This window comes from Fusarium phalaenopsidis, assembly GCF_050370095.1.
Source record: "Fusarium phalaenopsidis strain FUZ10S chromosome Unknown contig_32302, whole genome shotgun sequence".
Classification (NCBI taxonomy): domain Eukaryota; kingdom Fungi; phylum Ascomycota; class Sordariomycetes; order Hypocreales; family Nectriaceae; genus Fusarium; species Fusarium phalaenopsidis.
The window spans coordinates 5920911-5941898 of record NW_028145405.1 but is presented as its reverse complement, the minus strand read 5'-3'; the positions used below and the strand labels follow the sequence as shown (position 1 = coordinate 5941898).

Genomic DNA, 20988 nt, shown 5'->3' with positions numbered 1-20988 from the left:
GTCCTCAGAAATTGTGGTGTTGGTTTAGGTACCGGAGTTGGTCTGCCACAGACACTATTGTACACGTACCGCAAGCCGATTGCCCAGATTTCCCACTCCGACTCGCCCCTAGCACAGTCGCTTGACAACAGTGAATTGAAAATCATCCTATTCTCTGTCACTTAATCGCTTCTTTATGTTGTGCCTATGCGTGGTCGCCACTGTCTCGTTCCCCTAATGGTATTGTGTACGGCATCTTCTAATCACCTTGGAAAGTAGAGTTAAGCCCAAATTTACCTTCCTGGGATATTCTTTGCCGGCGGGCAAATAAACAAGTCACCGCATCTTTATCACATTCTTTCCACTTCTCTCTCAGGAGTTCCTTCGGGCCTAAGACAGAAGCAACGCCGGTCTTTCGATATTGTCTTAAACAGGACAATAGTATCCGATAGCATTAGTTCATGTTCATGGCCTTTCCTCAGTTGTATTACAGCTTTGTTATTTCCGTTGGGTCGCTCAGAAGTTCACCCCTCACCGCTTCTACGAGCCCTTGACCGAGCAGTTCATGGCCTTCCTTGGCTAATCCAGACCCAAGCCACTGCATAGACCTGCACCGGAAAGGTATTCCCGCGAGCAGTACAGCCAGCCACATGCTATAACCCGCCAGCCACGATTATCGGCCAGTCATATGCAAAGTAGCGTGGCTCTGAAGAAAATTAGTCTGGAGTTTGAGTCTGGAGCTCATCTGTGTGATCAGAGAATAACCGTCCACTATTCCGTTTTGCAACGTCTTCTGAAGAGATCGCGTGTCATACGTATGGACTCTCATAACTTGCTGGATTTAGACTTTCGTTCCATTTCATGTGAGCCTTTCTGTTTGCCCTAGACCCTTGCGTTGTACTGGGTCCAACTGAGGTCAAATCTCCATTCCGTCTCGTCTTCTGCCATGTCCTAGGCGCCCTGATTCTTCTCAGCTGAGATCTGACCGGCAGATTAGTGTTCACTCAGGACTGGCGAACGATTAACAGTGGGCTTTGACGAGTAATTCCCATGGACATCAACGGCCTTCAGGATGGCCGCATCTCTCATGGTTTAGAAGGGTCGGGCTGATATGAATTAACCTACATTTGGCCAATTACTCACAAAATCTGAAACTGTTTCAGTCTAGATGATATCGTGATTGGCTTTGTGTTCCTGCGCTTTGACATTTCAACGGTTGGTCATCCACCGTCTCGCATTTCCCCACTTGACTTACATGCAGTTACAGCTTGTGTCAACCCCTTCATGACCCATTGTGACATGACAAGTGACCAATCGAAGTTCTTAAGATCTATTGAGTTTTTGCGGTGAATGGCATGCGGTGGCGAGATCATAGGGTAATGGCTCATGTCTTTAACTATTCCTGGAGTATCAGGCAGCCTCACTATCGCCACTGACGCCTAGACATAGCTCATGCTTACAGACCTTCTGAGACTGCGTTGTTCACGACCGCTCTATTTCCGCTAGTGGCTTCCTACTTTAGGGGGCGTGGCGGGCCGTGGCGAGCTGTGCCCGTGTGCTGCATAAAGAGGCGCAACTTTACTTGGTTAGATGATATTCCCACGCAGGATTTTGGTGGCTGGAACATTGGAAGAACTACAACTTGACGAATGTGGTGATTTAGCAGGGATTATGAGACATATCACCTTCGGTTCCGCGAAACCAGACCCTCAAGGACTACCCTAGTTTGAGTCTAGACGGCAGTCGACAATAACGCCAAGTGACGTTCCGAAATGTACGCCCTCCATTGCCAGCCCAGCGGAGGACATAAAACACGAGACTCAGGGAGGTGAGGGCACAGCCAATTCAGTCTCGTGTATTTTGTCCCCCGCTAACCAGCGTAACGAAGTTTCGGATGGGCATTTTCCACAGAATTTGATCATTTCATAAAGGAAAGATATTCGGATCAACCTTGTTGATCATTGGCTTTTGCCGGAATCTATGAAAGTGCTAATGAATGTGTTATATATACTTGTGTTAACTCACGATGGTGAGTCGTGAGTCGTGAGTACTGTATAGATGCTCACGGTCTGATTGCGTGGTGTGGCGTGAGGCTGCTCTCAGACTCTAAACCCCCAACTCCACCCTGCCAACATTACTGCTCTGTGCCAGAAGGCCATTAATCGTTGCTTGTATAGTCAGTAGTAAGGAGCTCGCCTATCAAATGATAGTCTAACTCGTTGGGAAGGTTGTATAGCAGATGGTGAAGGGGGCAAGTTGGGCATGATCCAGAGATGTCACATATAGAACGAATAGCTTAAGCTTGTTTTTCGCTTCTCAGCTAGCCACATTTTTGCCACGAATGTGAATGTAGATAGTTATCTGCATGTCTTGCCTTTATACATCAATAGTTCTTCGATCTAGGCTTTGACAACGATGCAAGGATATGCAATGGCGTTTGTTCTCGATGAGCCCAAGAATGAACTAACATCCGGCCATGTGAAGTCTGAGATGGCGAGACACACCCTTTTGAGACGGGAATTATGGAGTATATGCTTGAGACGATACAGGCGGTCAACTGGTAACATACGATTATCGCCTGCAGCCACAGAAATATACCACAGACATCGAGCGGCTACAATTTCCGTTGGACGATAGCCCAGTGTTCGTGGCTGAAGTCACATTCCTCGTACAATTTAACCGCCGAGCCCATTGCCTGCAGCTGAAAGACACTACAAAACGAAATGCTGATGGTAATGGCGTGAGAAGAGAGAATATGGGCTATAGCCATCCTGTTCATTGCAAACCCGGTCTACTCACTGTACATGCGAAGAAGCATTGCGGATAGTGTTTCGACAAAGGCATTGGTTAGGGATCAGAGGTCTGTAATAAGAGATCACATAATGCCGCAACACCAGTCGCATCTTGAGCCCAAGACCTATAATCATCTCAAAAGTACCGCGATATTTCTTCATCCACTGTTTAGGCACGTAGGAAGGGTACATATGTACTTGGGTTCTCACGAGGCATCGTTGCTGTGCCGCACCAGACAGAGTCTTTGCCGTTTTTGCGACAAGATGCCAACGCTTTCGTGCTGGTCTTTTCCATCCACCTGTCCAGGTACCTACCCAGCAGAAATCCATAGTAGAATGTAACTTTCAGCGATAAGTACTATTTCCGCTGCTTGGAGAACACACATCTGGTCGGGAAGAAGCAAAGGTTACAGAAAGACATCGTCTTTTATTCAACGTTTCATCATACCCATGATAGTAGACATAGATCCTATACGATTGACCAAGTAACCCGTTCCTTGAGAGACAGCTTAAGCATCCTGCTTGCGTCTGTCCTCAAGCTCAACACCAACAGCGTTGCTCTCATCAGCAATGCGCTGCTTCTCATCCCGAGCAACATCCTTCTCATCAGCATCCCGGTTTCCGTACAGACCAATCTTGTACCAGGGAAGCTCGAAAAGGTGATCCATGCTCTCGAGGCTGCGTCCGCCGGTCTCGGGAACGGAGAACCACACCCACACGCCGCCGACAAAGGTGACGGCCGCGAAGCACCAGAAGGTTCCCTTGGGGGAGATACCGCCGTCAGAGGTGGGGAGGAGCATGTTGGGCACGGCGCGGGAGTTGCCGTATTGGTTGGCAAAGTGAAGAGTCATGGCCCACGAGGTGGCGAGGGCTCGGATGCGGAGAGGGAACAGCTCAGCAGTGAGGAGGTACTGCATGGAGTTCCAGCCGAGAGCCCAACCGAAGCCGGAGACGTAGATCATGGCGATGGCACCGCGGCTGGCACCCTTGTCGGCGGCGGGAAGGACAAAGTCCTCGACGACACCGAGCTGGGGGATGCGGGTGAGGAAGGCGGCGACGTAGATCATGGCGATGGTCTGGAGGGTGATACCAGTGAGGAGGGCGCGCTTTCGGCCGATAACATCAACGAGGAAGAGAGCGCAGATGATGGCAGCAATAAGCTTGACGATACCGAAGACAGCGGTGACGAGGAGAGACTCCTCGCTTCCAGTGATGCCGAGAATCTTGAACAAATCGGGAGCGTAGAGGGTGATGGAACCAGCACCAGACCACTGAGACAGGAACTGAACCATGGTGGTGAGGTAGAGACGGTAGAGGTTGCTGGGAACAAGGAACATCTCCTTGATCTTTCCAAGCCAGCCAACACCCTGGCTAGCCTCAAGCTCATGGTCGAGAGCCGCCTGGATCGTGCTGATCTGAGAGACGACATACTCGCCATCAGGAGCCTGTCGGCGAAGACGACCCAGGACGTGAGCAGCCTCATCAGGCTTACCCTGCTTAACCAGGAAACGAGGCGACTCGTACTGGAAGAAGCTGAGGATGAAGATGATGCCGGACATCATGATGTGCAGGGAGGTGGGAACCAGCCAGCGGTTGTGGGTGTGCTCGTCGAGGTGGAGGGCGCAGCCATAGTTGGTGAAGTAGGCGAGGACGATACCAAGGTAGACAGCGCCGGTGAACATGCAACTGCAGAGACCACGGACGGCGGCAGGGGCGATTTCGGCAATGTAGACGGGTCTATGGCAAGTTAGTTGATGAAGTGACAGTGAAGGAGTGTTGTGTTGCTTACCCAACGACAGGCGTCTGACCAACGCCGAGACCACAGATGAAGCGACCAGCATAGATGGCTCCAAGGTTTCCGTTGACGCCGCCGACCATGAAGATGACAACACCGAGAGCCCAGATGGTGCAGAGGATTCGAGTAGCCCAGATACGTCCAACACGATCACAAATGAGGAAAGCACTAGGTCCTTGTAAGCAAAGAACATACCACGAGCAGGGGAGAAATTCATGATCCTTACATGAGAGCACCACCAACAGAACCAATCTGAACCATGGCAGAGACATTAGCCTTAATGTTGGCCTGCTGAACAGTCGAGTACGAATCATAGTTGATCGTGTCCTTGAAATCGGCAGAGTTGAAGGCTCCAGAGATGAGACCCTCATCGATACCTCGGGCGGCACCGAGGAGCGCAAAGGAGATGACCGAGAACCATAGTCGCCAGTTGAAGACGCCCGCAGGCTCGCCCAGGTCCTTGAGCTTGAAGATGTTGACGGGCTTCTTTACGCCTCCTGCCATTGTGAAATGATGTAGGATGAGACGAGGGAGAAGAAGGGGAGGGAGGAAGAGGTGTTTCTCGAATGGATCAGAGCAAGAGAAAGTTGGAACTGCTCAGGTCCTTTATACATTCTTCACCCATGCTCGGACGTTTCTTTCTCCACGGTCTTCTCCACGCGACTTCTCCAGGTTCGGGATTCTACGTCCGCCTAGTGTCTCTCTCCGCCTCCAGTAGTTTTCTCTTACTTACACCGACGGGGGACGGAAAACGAGCTATATCCGCTGATCTCTGGAACAAAGTTCACGACCCCACGGGACCTCAGCCGAGCTATCCAATAGCGGAGACTCCATTGCCCATCTCGTTGCCTCCGTACTAAACGCAACTGGGACGTTGCGCCCGTCGTGGGGAAAATAACGGAAGGGTTGGGGGAACTTCTCCACGGGGACTCGGCGCTAGGACAACCCTTCCCCTTCTTCTTCTGGGTCCCGAAGTTGGTTGGACATGAGTCGTGTCAACCCCCCTCCATCATCATATCCATGTTCGTGGTCGGGATATCGTCGTCCGACCCCGCTTGTTTGATTATCCGACCGTAGGGCGTGCCCAGGCGCCGGCGGCCGCGGCACCACGTTGTTGCCAAGGAGGCCAAGCGACCAAAGGTGAGCCGCATGTCTCGGCGGTGTATCCAATTGGAGGCGGGAATAGCCAGCCATGATTAATTCCAACGTCAGAAGAAGAATCGAAGGCGCCACAGAAGGAGGGACGAGCCGATGACAACTGCCGTTGGGTGGCCGCAGAATCAGCAAATCTATTGTGCTACCGACCCTGGCTAATGGCCAGATCCAGATCCCTCTCCGCAACTTCTGACCGCATTGACATTGGAAGGGTTCCCCTGGTGTTCTGGCCACGAGTCCTCCGCATTCCCCGCAGCCGACATCTCCGTCATCTGAGAATTAAGGTGTTGAGCCTAGCTTAACGCAGATAGACTCGTGTCTGGCCCCGGCCATCTCTCAAGCAAGGAATCGGTCCGGCTGTTATTCTGCCCACCGAGGGATCCCCACAACCCGGAGACGCTTTCTGCATTCAGGCGGCCTGGTTGGGGATAGTGTGGATAATTACGAGTAAGGATGACAATCCAGAGGCATCTCGCTCGTCAGCAGGCCGGCTAAACGCCGCCGGATCACCAAAGTGAATCCACTTGGACGAAAAACCCCAGCAAGGTCCGTTGTTTGAGTTGACCAAGATTCCCTGTACTCGCTTCCCCCTACCCAATTTGTTCTGCGGAGGTCACAAGCGGCATGGTATTGGAGACTTGTGGTTGAGAGAACTTTTCAAGGTGCGGGGTGGCACGATTATGAGGCCACAGAGTTGGGGATGTCCCCTCAAGTCCAGTATCGACCCCATATGCGATACTCCTCTTCTGTGCCACGGAACCTGAAGCTGACCTCTGTAATGTCCTGGAATCCTTCCTTCTTCTGCGGGGGCTTGTGTCGAGCGGAGAAGCCAGAAAACGCCAGCTTGGGCAACACCTGTCGTGACTCTGGGTTGAGCGACTTGTTCATGGCGCGCACAGCATCATTGTGCTCGCACAGCGCGATGGGAGTCTTGAACCACACACAACGGATAGAGATGCCGAATTTCTTGGCAAGCTCTACCCAAATGGTCCTGGTGTCGGGATCAGCGTTAGTATTGTCTAGGTAATCCCTGTTAGCGTCATGAGGGGTGGCATGGGGCATGGGGTAACGGCAGTCGAGAAATTGGGGAAGTGCGCACCTATCGCAACAGACCGTCCCTCTTGGAGATGTTCCCTCGCTGCCTGCACGCACTTGTCGCGACTCTTGAGGAGGTCTTGGTTTACCCTCTCGTACCCCAGAGGTTTGAGGTATTTCCAGTAGAAGCTACTCTTCCCCGCGCCAGGAGGTCCACAGAATAAGACCATGTCCTTGTCGTTAGTCTTCTCAAAGACGACGTCGTCGGGATTCCCCGGTTCGGAGATCTCGAAAGGATGGTCGGACAAGTCGAAATCTCGAGCGAAACTCCGAGGCTTTTCTCCGAGGAAGAACTCCTCCGGCGTCTGGTATTTGATTCCCACGTTATGCGCAAAGTTCCTGTCCGAGCAGCTGAAATCCTTGGCCGTCGCTGCGCCGTTTGGCCCCTTGCCCAGGGAGGCTGTGCGCCCTCCCGCATCGCCGACGAAAATGCTGTTCTCGATGTCTACCTCTTCCTCCGGAATGTCAAAGTCGTCGCACAGTTCCGTCCACATCCCTGTTCTCGGTTTTCTGTATATGTCGTGCGCGGTTGCGGCGTAGACCGATGTGGGAAGGTTCAGGTTGCTGAGGACGGCGCTGCACTTCTGCTTGAACTCTGTGACACGCTTTTGAGCAGAGGCCTTGGGTCCCTTGAACTTGGGATCAAAGTGCAGTGTCAGACCAGCTTGGTTTGACAGAATGACCACTCGGTAACCGTCTTGATACAGCTCTCGAAGTCGGCTAGGCACACTAGCATCCCACCACTTCCAGTCTGTGCCGCTGCTAGCATGCTTCTTGCCTGATGCAGTGGCTATCAGGGTAGAATCCAAATCAAATGCAGCAACCTTCCTTCTCTTGACGTTCCTGTCTTCTGGCGTCTCCGGCTCGTACCGACCGACGAGGAGTGTGGCAGGGGTATCATCGTTCGGACTCCGTTCGGACCAAATCGTCGGGTCTTTGGGCTTCTTTGACGTTGGTGTGAAGAAATTAGCTACAGCAGTCTCTACCTCGAGTCAGTTTCCAACCGCATAATTCCTGCCAGGGGGCATCTCACTGGTTGTTCCACTTTGGATCTTTCGCTTGACCATCGGCGGGGAAACTGGAGCGTCGGCGGCTTTGCGCTTCTGAGAGGGGTTTCCTGAAGCCATCGTGGTCGCAGGAATAAGGCTATCGGCCGCATGTATTTTTTTCGTGGGGTCAACGGGGCTGTTCCGTAGATGATGGATCCGTAGGTGAGGCAGAATTCTTTGTGGTTAAAGGAGCATGTTTAGATCCATCGCCAAGCCTTGAGGGTCGGGTTCGCGCGCGACACCTCCTTGACGCGAAGTCACGTGCTAAACCGACCAGCTCTTTCGGAGCTCTTGTGGGGCACTCCAACCATTGCCTTCAATATCTCTACCACTTCCATCGCAACACGTTTATAGCCCCTGCACATTGCGTTCAAGTCCTTTCACCGCTTTGATAAAGGTCCAGTGTTGTTAGCGCCTTCATTTCGGTCAGACAGGGGTCTCCAGCCGGGTTCAATCGCACTCTTCGTCGTCAAGATGTACGAGGTCTTCCTCACAGCAATCGTGGACGACAGCAGCTTTGGCCCAGCATGCGCTGTCCTGAGCGGCCTCTGCGGCATGCGCCCATGGGAGAGCTTCCAGCGTGTGCTCTACTTTCACGGACCTCCCAGAGCCGGTGGTATGACGCACCAAGCGAATGTCGACAAGCCTATGCGCAAGGATGCCACCTTCCTGTGGAAAGAGATTAGCCAGAACTTGCTTCGACAGTCGTACGTCATCCAGGCGCGTTACGATATTACCAAAGAGCGTCAAACGGCTCCTATGGATCTCATTGCGACACCTGGGATGCTGCGGTGGACCGACTTTCCTGAGCCGCCTCATGGGCGACCTATGCTTACCCAGCGCAAGAAGATTGAGATTTGGGACCAAAGGAACCTGCCCTTGGTAATGCGCGACAATAATTACCAGTGAGTTACGCCCTCTCTGGTCCATGTGGCTGGCAACTAACGGAAGCAGATTCAAGACAGAGATCATAGAGGAGGTCCACCGCTTCTACCGTGACGATGTCGAGTTCTGTCTCTTCCGCTCTTATTTCCTTCACCCGCAAAACAGATATGTCTCTGTCGAGTCAAAGACGGAACAATTCCCCCCATTGGATTCCCTACCGCCCTTGGACTCGCTTGTGCCGATCGACATGGAGAAGCGTTGGTTCCTCCACGTCAAGACGCATGTCATGTCAGACAACAAGCCCGACGACCTTCGAAAAGCGCAGGACCAACTCTTGGCGATCCGGGCCGAGCTGGAAGGCGTCTTTGACTTTAGATCCATTGACCGCAAGGTTTATGATACCAGGATAGCTCAACAGGCACAGGGGATCCAGGCCTTGCCTCAGAAGGTGGTCATCGGCAGGAATTGAAGCTCGCGATTGGTGCTTGTCAGGACCTACAGCAGGGCGTTATATTTGGATACGAGGTTGGCTACCTCGTCCATTCTCGCAGCTCGTCACTTGCTGCGCATGTCAGCCAGGATACGGTTGTTCAGACCTCTCCAAAGCGAGCGGTCTCTTTTAAACATTAGATGATACCCTTTAATAGTCAATCTACGGTTTGCCTATTCCCCATAACAGTCCGCGACGTCCCATGCGCAAATGGCAGAGCAAGGGACCTGTCAGACAAGTACCTCATTATTTTTTCCAGGCTTGATCTGCATCTATCACACGGTTAGCCATTTCAGTTCAACACGCAATAGGCTGAGCTTACCCTCGTGGATAGCTGGGACTGGAATGTCCTTCCTGGCCTCTCGCTTTTGCTTATAATCCACCCCAAACCTCCTATCCCTATCCCTCACATGCTTAAAGTCAAACTGGCCGTCAGCCGTAAAACTCGTCATCAGCTTTGGCGGTCCCAGAGGGAGCATATCGCCCCTATCTGTTTGCCACAGATGATACACCTTGCCGTACAGATGGACTACCTGATCCATCTCCATGTTTTCGGCGACCTCCCATGCGGGCTCTGGCACGGCGCGATTGGGCATGATGAGCATGCCCGACTTAACTTCGTAGGCGTGGGAATGCCAGAGTTTGCGCTCCTCCTTAGAGAGCGTGTCGTATAGTTTCGGTGTGATCATGTATTCGATCCCAATGAGACGTGCAGTGGGTTCGTCAGAGTCATATAGGAGACACTGCCGAACATCCTCATCTGGTCCTTTGTAAGCAGGAGCTTGGTCTCAGACGACATGGGAGAGTACTCAGGTGAGCGCAGTAATGATTAGCTTCCACAAATCGCTTGGGATCATCTGCGTATGCATGAAATGCGTTGAGATGCGCACAGATACTCTTGACTGGTCGAAAGTCCTAGATACATGAGTTCGTTGCACGAACTAAGAGTTCACCTAGGGTCTCTAACCTGGGTTACTGCAGCGCCGGCGGTCAGGACCTGGTTTGTAGCCGAGAGCGGCTGGCCCATGCCCTCATTAGTGATGGGAATTTCTTCCCTTTGAGACGAAGCCATGGCGAATTTCCTTAAGTGAGTTTGATGTCGTCGAGGTAAGGTTTGTGATCATCACGAAGCGAGAACATCTCGATGGCTATTAATAAAGCCAAGTACTACTCAAAATTGAGCTACGTCATGGATAGATCTATCTTGCACAAAAGGGGAAACAATGGGTTCCATTCCAAGATTGATCAACACCAACGAGATTTCGCTACACACAATCGCATCTTGGAGCGTCAGTATGACGACCCAATGACCTCCGAAGTTCTCGGCGCCGGAGACCCACTTACTCGGCCGGAACTCGGCGGAGCAGGGTGAAATCTACCCTACACTCCGGTCATGGATTCCTTGGATCCCTCTGAGAATTAAAGCGCCTAATAATAACGTGCATTTTATTCTTACAACTCAGTTCATTCTATAGCATTATTCCATGTTCCCAATTTCTCCTACCCGTTCAAGTTATTCTCTTCTACATCTTGAGGTTACTGTGCCATCATTTCATCCAGTCACTCTTCCACCAGATCGGAAGTTCTCTCTAGCATAACTCACATCCTCCCCCTTTGCCTTCAACTCAGCTTCAATATCCATAAGCCGATTGTACTTGGCAACCCTTTCACCGCGCGCTGGTGCACCTGACTTCAAGTGGCCCGTCCGAAGCGCGACCGTCAAATCAGCGATGAAGTCGTCGGTCGTCTCTCCTGAGCGATGAGACACGAACACGCCCCACCCCAGACTGGTAGCATAGTTTGCTCTGATCATGCTATCAGTATCAAGTAACTTCGAGCATATGGGGGGTACTCACGCCTCGATGGCTTCGCTGACGGTACCAATCTGGTTCACCTTGAGCAACATCGCATTACATGCCTTCTTCTCAGCCGCCATCTTGACCCTCTCCACGTTTGTGCAAAGAAGATCATCGCCCACTAGCTCAACGGGACAGTCTTTGTTGAACTCTGACCAACTCTGCCAGTCATCCTCAGCAAAGGGGTCCTCAAGTAGCACCATGGGGTACTTGTCAAGAATGCCCTTGTAAAGCTTCTGCATCTCCTTGGAGTTTCTGACATCTTTTACTGACTTGTTCTTGAAGGCCAAGTCGTAATTACCCGTGTTGGAGTCAAAGAACTCGGAAGACGCGGGGTCACAGGCCAGCTTGACACGACCAGTGAAGCCCGCTTTGTCTATGGCCGCGGTGAGAAGGTCGAGAGCCTCCTCTAGGGTCGAAATGGGAGGCGCAAAGCCACCTTCATCTCCGACACCGGTTGCTAAATCCTTCTTGTCAAAATATGCGGGGGAATCGCTGATGTCATCACTTACCTGGAGCTCCGAATTTGTCCGTAATGACGCTCTTGAGAGTGTGATAAACTTCGGAAGCCATCCGAATGGACTCTTCAAACGACTGTGCACCCGTGGGCGCAATCATGATCTCCTGGAAAGCCATGGTGTTTCCAGAGTGAACACCTCCGTTCAAGACGTTGAGGAATGGAACAGGCATCACGTATGGCTTCTTCACGCCTGCTTCAGTTCGCAAGAAGTCATAGAGAGGAACGCCCTTTGTGCCGCGTTAGTACTTGGAAGCAAGGTATCGCTCAGTTGCCGACCTACTGCGGAAACTGCACCAGCTCTGGCACATGCCATGCTGACGCCAAGTATGGCATTGGCGCCTAGACGGGACTTGTTGGGCGTGCCATCGAGCTGCTTCATGAAGGCATCAATGTCCTTCAGCTGAGTCTTGGGATCAAAGCCCTTTGAAACGAGAGCCGGGCCAATGACTTGTTCCACATTGTGGATGGCTTGGGTAACGCCCTTGCCTCCATATTTAGAGCCATCCTTGTCCCGTAGCTCAACAGCCTCATGTGTCCCGGTTGAGGCTCCGGATGGGACCAGGGCGCGGAATGTGCCTTTGGCGCGTCAGCTCACAGCAGTTGCGAGACTGGGATGGGGTTTGCCAGACCTTGAGGAGTTGTCACTTCTACCTGAACGGTCGGGTTCCCGCGGGAATCAAGGCGCTGCGCAGCTTTGACACCCTGAATCATGTTGAAGACGATGTGTTGTGAAGCCGATAATATTTTAATGTCTGCTCCCTGGCTTTGTCTGGCGGTAGGACTTCATGTTATCACTAGGATGGAATTGCAGGTCAGCTATTTCCCGCCTATTTAAAAAGCTGTAATGGGTCGATTCCGTCATGTTTATTCATGATATTTTAAAATAGAACCGGATATTACGGCATTGACTACGTTGCCAGCTCTCTATTCTGTCTGTTTGGTAGTGTCTACCCGCCTTAACCGACTTATCCGGACATTGAACTGACGTCAATTCCGATCATTCCAGCGGACAATCAGCAGAGCGTGGATATTCCCGGAGGAAAATTGGGATATCAGCTGGGAAAGTCACATGTTTTTTTGAGCGCGACGAATTAAGAGTGTCACATGTTCACGGTTGAAGAGATTGGGGGATTCTCAAGGGACGATAGTTTTAGTAGAATAGATTAATTCAAGGAAATAGCTGTCTAATAGCCTGCCCATGATGGTGGCAATTACTGGTCGACTTTTCTCTCATCATCAAACTCAATGATCGACGCCTCAGCACTTGCTGCGGCAAGAAGATTATAGCACATTTCGCGTACGCTCAAGCTCCAGGCATAAATGTCAAAAGATTTCCCTCTTGACCAAGGGCCAGTTGCTAGCAGTGGCCTAAGAGTCGGCAGACTTGTTAGAAGATCCCTGGTCAAGCTCAAGTGTCTCCTATTTCTTGGGCTCTGGCTTGGGGGCTGGCGCTTGCTTAACCTGAGCCCAGAACCAGTCATTAACTGCATCAATGTGCTCGCGTTCATCCTCGATAACCTGACGGTTCTCGTGAGAATCCTGGCCCGCAAGGTCCTTCGTCTCCTGCTTCTCTCTCACCTGCGCACGGGGCTGACCTACCCAGGCAGGTCGGAACATGTTCCTCCATTGAATCTGGGCCTGGTTGTCGAGGTAGATCTTGTCCCTGGCTAGTTCGGGGCTAAGAGGTCCTGACTGTCCCAAGCGTGAGAAAGCTGCTGGGGCCCGAGGGGTTTCTTTGTCAGTGGTGCTCACCATTGGAGAAGCTCCTGGAGTGAAGTTGTTGGCGATCGGGTTGAGTCCTGTGGTTCTGATGGGAGGGGGGGTGTTGTTCCTCGACAGGTAGGAAGCTGCTGAGGAATAGACATCTGTTGGAGTTCTATCACTGCGAGGAGTGACGGGGCCTGCGATTACGGGGCCTGCGATTCGACCGACATTAAGTTGATGATAGCTCTGCGCACCGTAATGTGAGTATTCACTCGAGATCAGATGAAGAGGACGATCATAGAGATTGGCCTGGCCACGATGGGCCTCAGTGAAGCCGGGAGGAACCTGTCCACGGTAAGTAATAGTACTAGACGTACGATCAAGGGGGATTCTGAACTTACCCTCGGCCACAGCGTCCCAGTCGACGTCGGGGTATCTGTCAGAATCATCGTACACGTTAGTCTTTGGCTCAAATGGGGGGGCTTCCTTGTCTCGACGAAAGGTGATAGTCCCTTGGACCTTTGGTTTACCTTGTGTGGTACCTGTGGAAAGTTCACTGGCAGGGCCGGAACCAGGGAAGGGAGGCCGGTCGGGGCGGAACCTGATGGTTCCATGGACCACGGGTCGAGCAAAGTCGACGCCCTCTTCATCTTCCTCTGGTATCCAGACTTTGCCAGCGGGAGTGTCAGCGGTGGAATCTGAAAGGGGGATACCGTTGATGAGGATGAGGGGGATGTTTTGGGTGCGAGGGGGGAATATCCCAGTTGGGAGGGAGGGTGATGCTTTGGGGGGGGGATTGTTCTTACCTTGGGTCCAAGAATTAGTCTGAAAGTTGACACCGGGGCCGGGATACGTGGTGTTGGTCTCCCGGAGGGTAATAGACTGCTTCTTGTCAGACATGGTGAGTATCCGTTTGCTGTTTCTGCCTTGTCGCGTTTGATGTGGCCGTCGGTAATGTTTGGCCGTTTGCCTTGATGCGACAGAAAAAAGATCGAGGTGAACATAAGGGAACGCAGAGATTTTATAGTATAACCTGGAGACGTTCATGGTCTGCCCGTCCCGTGTTGTTCACCGAATGCGCAACAAATGCTCTTGCAAATGGCACTGAACAAGTATGGCAAGAGTCAGATGCCTTTGTTCGCGATGATTCGTTCTTTGACACTCATATGATTGAAAGCGCGCGAGTGAACAATGAAGTTGTTTGGTCTGGGTGTTTGTGCACTGTTGGTGATTCGCGGTCGTAATCAGTCACTCGATTCAAGGTCACTGATGAAGCGCTTGATCAGAGAAAAAGGATAATTTTGAGGGGAAGAAGGATGAAAAATATTCACTGTAAGCTTTTTAGAGAGATGAAAACAAGAAAAAGGCATCGTAGCCCAGCTACAGATACACAAGTCAACCTGCCCCGGGCCCTGGCACAACAGACCAAGTTTCTCCGGTAAACACCAACGAACCATCCTGCCGCAGCTTCTCCGGATCCACGTATAGCTTGACCTCTACGTTTGGCTTGTCGACGTTGGAGACGCGGGCGACGAGGTAGATGATGGGCGACACCATGGGCGAGAGCGTTGTGTTGGTGTTCTCTTGCATCTGTCGTAGAGTCAGTGAATGATACTCCCTCCCTGATCACGGGATAAAACTTACCCTCTGGTATTGTCTCTTGCTCATGTAGAACGGCGTGCGCGAGTGTCCCGTGGTGGCTTTGACCTCAATCATGTATAACGGCTTCTTGGTCAACCACGCCGTCCGGTCGAGATAACCCTTGTCCACGAGATGCGTCGTCAACGCGCGCTTCCTATCAAAGTAGACAATGTCGGCTGTTTCTCTCCCCGTCCAAGGTAGCATGTCAGCGTAGTTGAGATGGACTGTGACGAATTTGCGCATTTGGCTTTGCCAGTTTTCTCTGCTGAATCTTGGTAGTGAAGGGTCCATCTTGGAGAGGAGCTCAAACACCTATTGCGTGTTAGCAGGCGATAACACAAAATTTCAGGTTACTTACGAAGAGTTCGCCTAGAGCGCCAATCTTCATATCGCGCTCAAGAGGATTGCGCGACCGGAATCGTCGAGAGAGCTCAACCTCGTCTTCCTCAACATCTGGAAGGGCGCCAAACAGGCCAGACATGTCGTATGCGCCCTTGCTAGGGAATCTCGCGGTGCTTGCCGCCGAAATGACATTGTTAACAAGCCTCAAATACTCTGCATCATCATCAATAGTCGGCTCCTCAGGTCGTCCGCCCAAGCCTTGAAACTGGAACGCCGAAGTGGTGGACTGTGCCGCAGGTGAAGACCCAAAGACAAAGGCAGGTTGCGTGGCTGGCCTTGGCTGTGCTTGTCCGCTCGTTAGCCTGCTAGTCGCGCTAACGTTTGGTGTCTGGGGAGTGTTGTTTGATGTTCGGCGATTTTGGCGGGGAGGTTCCGTTGTGGAAGATGCTGGAGTAAAGAGTCTTCGGCCGGTGATTGATGAATTTGACGTCGCAGGGCTTCTTTGGCGGACGGGGAGATCTCCCCACCTAGGAGGAGATCTCATGTCGGCGAATTGACGGAATACGGAGTCTTCGTCGTCGCTGGAGATATCGTGTTCGTGGATCTCTGGCTGTGCTAGGTATCTAGCGATAAGATCCTCCTCAGCTTCAGGGCTGATGGTGTTGTCGGGGTCATCTTCCTCTACAACTTCCACGGCTGGCTCTTCTTCCTCACCCGAGGGCTCTTCAGCGACGATCTCACCCTCGACTTCAAGAGTATCCTCATCCTCCTCTTCCTCTTCCACTTCTTCCTCCTCTTCAATCTCCTCTGGAATCTCAACCTCCACAATACCCTCTGCCTCCAAGATCTGCGTCATGTTGATAATCGGTGCATTCAAAACAGAAGTGACAACCTGAATAGCCCGTGATCCAGCAGGCTTTGTCTGAAAAGTCGCAGGGTCCATCATCATCCACTCCATTATCCGTCTCGGAAGAGCCGAAAAGTAGCAGAAGCCTTGGGTCTTGGGGTCTCGAGGAACATAGACTTTGAGGGTCTCGTCGTCTTCGCGCAGGTGGAGCTCGCTTCTCTCTTGGACGTGGACTAGGTCGTGGCCATCTTGGGAAAGATGCAGTTCTGATGAGATGCCATCTGTCTCGTAGACTTCAGTGCGGCAAAGAACCCAGTAGAGTTCTTGGTTGTCGGCCATTGTACGGGGGCTGTTGAAGTGCACGGCGATCCTGGAATCCGTCAGCAGTGGCAAATCACTTAAACAGAGAGAATTACCTGTAAAGACCATCTGCCTTTTGCCGAATGTCGCGATCAGGGTACTGCAGTCTATCCATCCTCCCACCAGCCACGGTCGAGATCTCCCTGACCATGGTGGAGAGATACCTCGTCTCCAGTCCAAGCCAGGAGAGGAACGGCCTTAAGCGACGAACCTCATCAAGCGAAAAGTCGAGAATCTTTGCTTGAGGTCCGAAAATGTCACCGAGGGCTTTCCGATCGGTAATGGCGAATTGCGTCCTGCCAGTTTGCAACTTGACCGATCCGTTTGGATACTTTACGGGAAACACCTTGCCGATAAAGATGGGTTCCTCGTCGGGGAAGTCGTCTGCCGAGACCAACAAGGAGTTGAGCGCCCATATCGTTTCCTTGACTGCGGTGATTGACGGAGAGGGTACTCTTGCGCTCATCTCTTTGAGTTCATCATAGGCCATGTCCAGCGTCAGCTCTTGTACACCAAGAAAGCTCACAAAGAAATCCTCCAAGTCGGGATAAAGATCGTTCAGCGCCACTCGTCCTCTAATCTGGGTAGCGCTGGACCAGAGGCATTCGCCAGCTGTGTACCAGCGACTCGTGTTCCCAATGTTGACGTAGACCAAGGGTTCTTCAGCAAACGCTTTCCTGGGATGTGTTAGCTTGTCACTTATGTGATTAAATGAGTTCCATACTTGAGCTTCAACGCATCAATCTCAGGCAAGGTTCGTCTGATGTCGTCCAGAGAAACGTAGAGGTCGTTGATCCAGTCGAAATCTTCACTTCCAATGCTCTTCAACTTCCGTATCTCAGCCAGGTAGTGATTCCAAGAAGCGTCAGGAACACCAAGCGTGGTTTTGAAGAACTGCCTCAAGACATCGAGATCGTCTCCGGATCGCCCAAACTGTGCTTGGTAAAGATGCTCGAGCGGGTAAGCTGTTTGCATGTCTTCTCGAGCGCTCCAGAGGCATTTTTCGGGTGACGCCCATGTCGCTGGGTTGGAGTCGTGTGCCGGTACAAAGATCAGGTTTCCATCGGTAATCTCTTGCCTGGGAACGTTAGTCAATAGTACTCAGGGGAGTGCTTAAGAACACAGACCTTGCCTCTGCTTGCGCGTTCAGGAAACTATCGGCCTCGCGACAGCGTCCGTAGATAACCTCGTAGAGATCCAATATCCTAGAGTTGCGACGAATGCCCGCAGCCGTATTGCTGAAACGGATCGTCTTGAGAATGCTCAAGTAAAATTGTAGATCGTCAGTGTCACCAACGCCCAGATAGTCGACCAAGAATCCCCATTTCGACCGGTAGGTGCCCATGGTGATGGGCTCGTTCAGATCAAGAAAAATAAAGTCCTCGTCTTCGGCGTATCGAGAATGCTTTCCTTCAAGCTCAGGAAGGGGTAGGTAAGTCATCGACAGTGGTTCAGACAGTGCAAACTCGTCTCCGCCTTTGCAAACGACTTCCATGTCTTGTAACTGCCTCATGATTTCCGGCGATGCTGTGACGGTCGCTTGTTCAAATTCCCAGACTTGCTGCAGTGCGCCCAAAAGGTATTCGGGTCGGTGCTGCTCGATGAATCGAAAGACCGAAGAGAGCTCCAACTTCCGCCCGGCTCCCATCTGGGTGAGCCTAAGATGTCGACGTAGGAAGAGCCGGTTTTCCATCCACGCTACCCACGACCATCTAGAACCTGGAGGTGTCGCTGGTTCTTCGTCAAAGTATTTTTCGTGCAGGAAGGGTGCTGTGAAGCCTGTCGACTCTGCGCTTGGCTTGAGGAGCTTGCTTGGGCCATATTCGTCGTCGGTCGCGAGGTAGACGTCCTGTCTGGAAGGTGAGCACGCTTTCATGTCCTGATCATATAGGTAGTAGCCATCTAGCCTCATTTGAGACTCGTCTCCATCCAACAAGCCTTCTGAAAGGTACAGGAACTTCAAGTGGCTGATGGAAGCTGAGAGTGCCGCCTCATCTGCCACGGCAACGGCTGGCTTCTTTAGGATCAGACCCCGAACATCCTTCACCAGCGCCTCGATGACGCCGAACTTGTCGAATAGCGCTCGTCGGTCGGGATTGCCAGCGGCATTTGGGTCGACTAGACTCAAGTTGAGGTCGTCGGGGATGGCCAACTGCCCAGGGCAGTGTGAATAGTATAGCGGGCCACTGCCGGCAGAAACCCACTCGCCGTTCTCCAAGGGAATGAATTTGAGACCTTTGATCCGATCTTGTGACGTTTTCAGGGTCGCGGTGTCTTTGAGTAGAACGAGGGCTCTTGCTGCGAGTGAATGCCACTCATTATCCGTCTCTGGGTTCTTCATCCGTGATGCCTCCGGTTGCTTTTGGAGGTCCTTTTCCACACGGACGATCATATCCCAAGCAGAGACATTCTCCAGCCCGTACGGCTTCAGCAAAGCTAGGTCTTCCGTCGCATAGTCTTTGGAGAGGTAAATTTCCTCGTCCATATCCATAAACAAGGGGTCTCCCTGCTTATCGCGCAACCAAGGCTGCAGCCGGCACAGCTTGTGAATGTAGTCGAGCTTCCCTGTGCCCAGTGTGCGGAGTATCTTGACCTCTTGAATCCGCTCCTCGATCCTGTCCAGAAGGCCGGACCAGAAGCTATCCCAAGGATACGAATCGCGCTGGGGAAGCCATCGCATCCACTGGTATTGAAGCGTGGGGTGGTCGCAGAACTCTTGGATGGCTTTGATGAAACAGTCTGCGATTCCGGTCAAAAGCGCGCGGTTCCTGAGAGATGTAACGACTAGGCCTTGTCGACTTGCTTCGGTGACGAAATCGGTGTGAATGAGGAACTGTGACCATGTCAGCTTACGGGTGGCCCTCAAGTGCCTTACTGCTCACCTTGAAGCCCATTGGGCGCATCGGCAAAAAGGCAAAGACGTCCTGGCTTTCAACAATGGGCGTTGCAGACTCTGTCAACGGGAACGCTAGAACAACCTCTGCTGATGAATCGGCGCGATCTCTTTCTTCCGAGTAGGTCCTGTTTTCGCTCTTGGGAATGTTCTCGGCCATGTGCTTTGTAACGTGATACCGTCGCTCCTCCACACCTTCAGAGGTCATCTTTCGAACTGTTGCTGGGTTGCTGCCGTGGAGTGAGTAGGTCGTTGCTGAGGTGAAGCTTTCATCTTCATCGAAAAAGGAGACCTGTACTCTGCGTAGCTTTCGGAGGAAGAGAAGGATGGTGTGCTGAAGGTCTTGAAACTGAAGTTTGATCGTCTCCAGTTGCCGGGCATCTTCCTCAGGGTCGTCGCTCGTGTGAAGGAACAAAGTAATCCGCGTTAGAGTCTCTCCAAGAACTTCATCCGTCTCCTCCCACACAGGTGTGACCATGCCCAGCCCAGAGTCTCCCTTTCGATGCGTGAAGGAGAAGGAAAAGTCGTTTGACTGAATGTGAACCTTCCAGGCAGCCATAAATACAGACTTGAAACCGATGCCCTTCTCACCGATGTAGCCTGCGGCGCCGACTTTGGAGCTCTTGCCGATGGCGCAGATGGCTCTCAGGTTTTCATGCGTGAAGCCATTCTCGTTGCACTCAATCGACACCTTGTCGGGCCAAATCTTGAACGAAACATAAGGATCCTCGCCTTGCGATATAGCGGTACTGTAATTGTTGTCGTCGGCATTCTGCAACAGCTCAAAGACGAATCTTGCATTGCTTGTGTAGAGGTTTCTCGCTAATCTGGCTGGTATGTGAGCATTTACCTCCGAAAAGCGGCCTCGGCCTGTCATACGTACGTCAAAACAGCCGAACCGATCATCTCATCCTTCCGGAGGAGAGCTTCTTCAACCTCACGCCTGAGGTTGGGGTTGATGGCTCCGATGGCGGCGAGCTGGTCTTCGCCTAGATAGCCGCGATCTTTGGCAATCTCCCTCACCAGATCCCGAGCCGTGGTGCCCGGCCCGTCCGAGGCGCCCTCGGAGGTGGACATGGTGGAGAACCCTTGAGAAACGAACCCTGTAATATGTGTGAAGCGCGTACGTGGGGGAAAATCGAGATCTGGCTGCAGAGCGAGATAGCAAAGGATGAAGGGTTTCCAGGGAACAATCACCTTATGACCTGCGGGTTTATCAGGCCCTCCAAAGGAACAAGCTGCGACAATTTGCCGAACTGGCCTCGAGACACATTCCCTCCCTGTGTCGTGACTCGTACGAGGCGAAAAACAACACATCGGACGCGCCTAATCTCATGCAGGGGCCTTCAGCTTTGGGTCCAGCAGAGCCCATGATTGGCTCCGCCCATCGCCAAGGTGTCAGATTCCCGCGATGATCCCAGTTGCATGGCGATTCTCGACACTTTTCTTCTGCGACAAGACGCGTTTTGTTGTCGCCAGAAGGGCCCATTTCTTCCAATGACGAGCGTTAGATGCCATGGACTCACCTGTGATCAGCAAGCTGAGCAGCCAGTATGTTTCTTCAGCAGGAGGAGCAGCTCGGCAG

The 20988-nt window shown here is 52.2% G+C and overlaps 7 protein-coding genes across 7 annotated transcripts; 1 reads left to right on the top strand and 6 right to left on the bottom strand.

The window, feature by feature from the left end:
- Positions 1 to 3280: 3280 nt before the first annotated feature.
- Positions 3281 to 5070, bottom strand: LRP88_09204 (general substrate transporter; the record flags this gene model as incomplete). The annotated part of the gene is made up of 3 exons (XM_083245694.1): positions 3281 to 4508; positions 4561 to 4734; positions 4793 to 5070. 3 exons carry the CDS (start codon positions 5068 to 5070, stop codon positions 3281 to 3283), a joined length of 1680 nt encoding a protein of 559 aa, XP_083100188.1.
- Positions 5071 to 6429: 1359 nt separating this feature from the next.
- Positions 6430 to 7943, bottom strand: LRP88_09203 (polynucleotide kinase 3 phosphatase-domain-containing protein; the record flags this gene model as incomplete). The annotated part of the gene is made up of 3 exons (XM_083245693.1): positions 6430 to 6740; positions 6821 to 7786; positions 7850 to 7943. 3 exons carry the CDS (start codon positions 7941 to 7943, stop codon positions 6430 to 6432), a joined length of 1371 nt encoding a protein of 456 aa, XP_083100187.1.
- A 396-nt stretch (positions 7944 to 8339) lies between these two features.
- On the top strand, positions 8340 to 9219 carry LRP88_09202 (mediator complex, subunit Med18; the record flags this gene model as incomplete). The annotated part of the gene is made up of 2 exons (XM_083245692.1): positions 8340 to 8770; positions 8820 to 9219. 2 exons carry the CDS (start codon positions 8340 to 8342, stop codon positions 9217 to 9219), a joined length of 831 nt encoding a protein of 276 aa, XP_083100186.1.
- Positions 9220 to 9486: 267 nt separating this feature from the next.
- On the bottom strand, positions 9487 to 10312 carry LRP88_09201 (OBAP family protein; the record flags this gene model as incomplete). The annotated part of the gene is made up of 4 exons (XM_083245691.1): positions 9487 to 9512; positions 9563 to 10000; positions 10050 to 10155; positions 10208 to 10312. The coding sequence occupies 4 exons, from the start codon at positions 10310 to 10312 to the stop codon at positions 9487 to 9489; spliced, it is 675 nt and encodes a 224-aa protein (XP_083100185.1).
- Positions 10313 to 10792: 480 nt separating this feature from the next.
- On the bottom strand, positions 10793 to 12327 carry LRP88_09200 (enolase; the record flags this gene model as incomplete). Its single annotated transcript, XM_083245690.1, has 5 exons — positions 10793 to 11045; positions 11097 to 11556; positions 11609 to 11843; positions 11897 to 12192; positions 12246 to 12327. The coding sequence occupies 5 exons, from the start codon at positions 12325 to 12327 to the stop codon at positions 10793 to 10795; spliced, it is 1326 nt and encodes a 441-aa protein (XP_083100184.1).
- Positions 12328 to 13035: 708 nt separating this feature from the next.
- Positions 13036 to 14220, bottom strand: LRP88_09199 (uncharacterized protein; the record flags this gene model as incomplete). The annotated part of the gene is made up of 1 exon (XM_083245689.1): positions 13036 to 14220. The coding sequence occupies one exon, from the start codon at positions 14218 to 14220 to the stop codon at positions 13036 to 13038; it is 1185 nt and encodes a 394-aa protein (XP_083100183.1).
- A 495-nt stretch (positions 14221 to 14715) lies between these two features.
- On the bottom strand, positions 14716 to 20480 carry LRP88_09198 (uncharacterized protein; the record flags this gene model as incomplete). Its single annotated transcript, XM_083245688.1, has 8 exons — positions 14716 to 14910; positions 14965 to 15264; positions 15320 to 16520; positions 16612 to 17187; positions 17235 to 17588; positions 17638 to 19343; positions 19393 to 20230; positions 20287 to 20480. The coding sequence occupies 8 exons, from the start codon at positions 20478 to 20480 to the stop codon at positions 14716 to 14718; spliced, it is 5364 nt and encodes a 1787-aa protein (XP_083100182.1).
- Between the last annotated feature and the right edge of the window lie 508 nt (positions 20481 to 20988).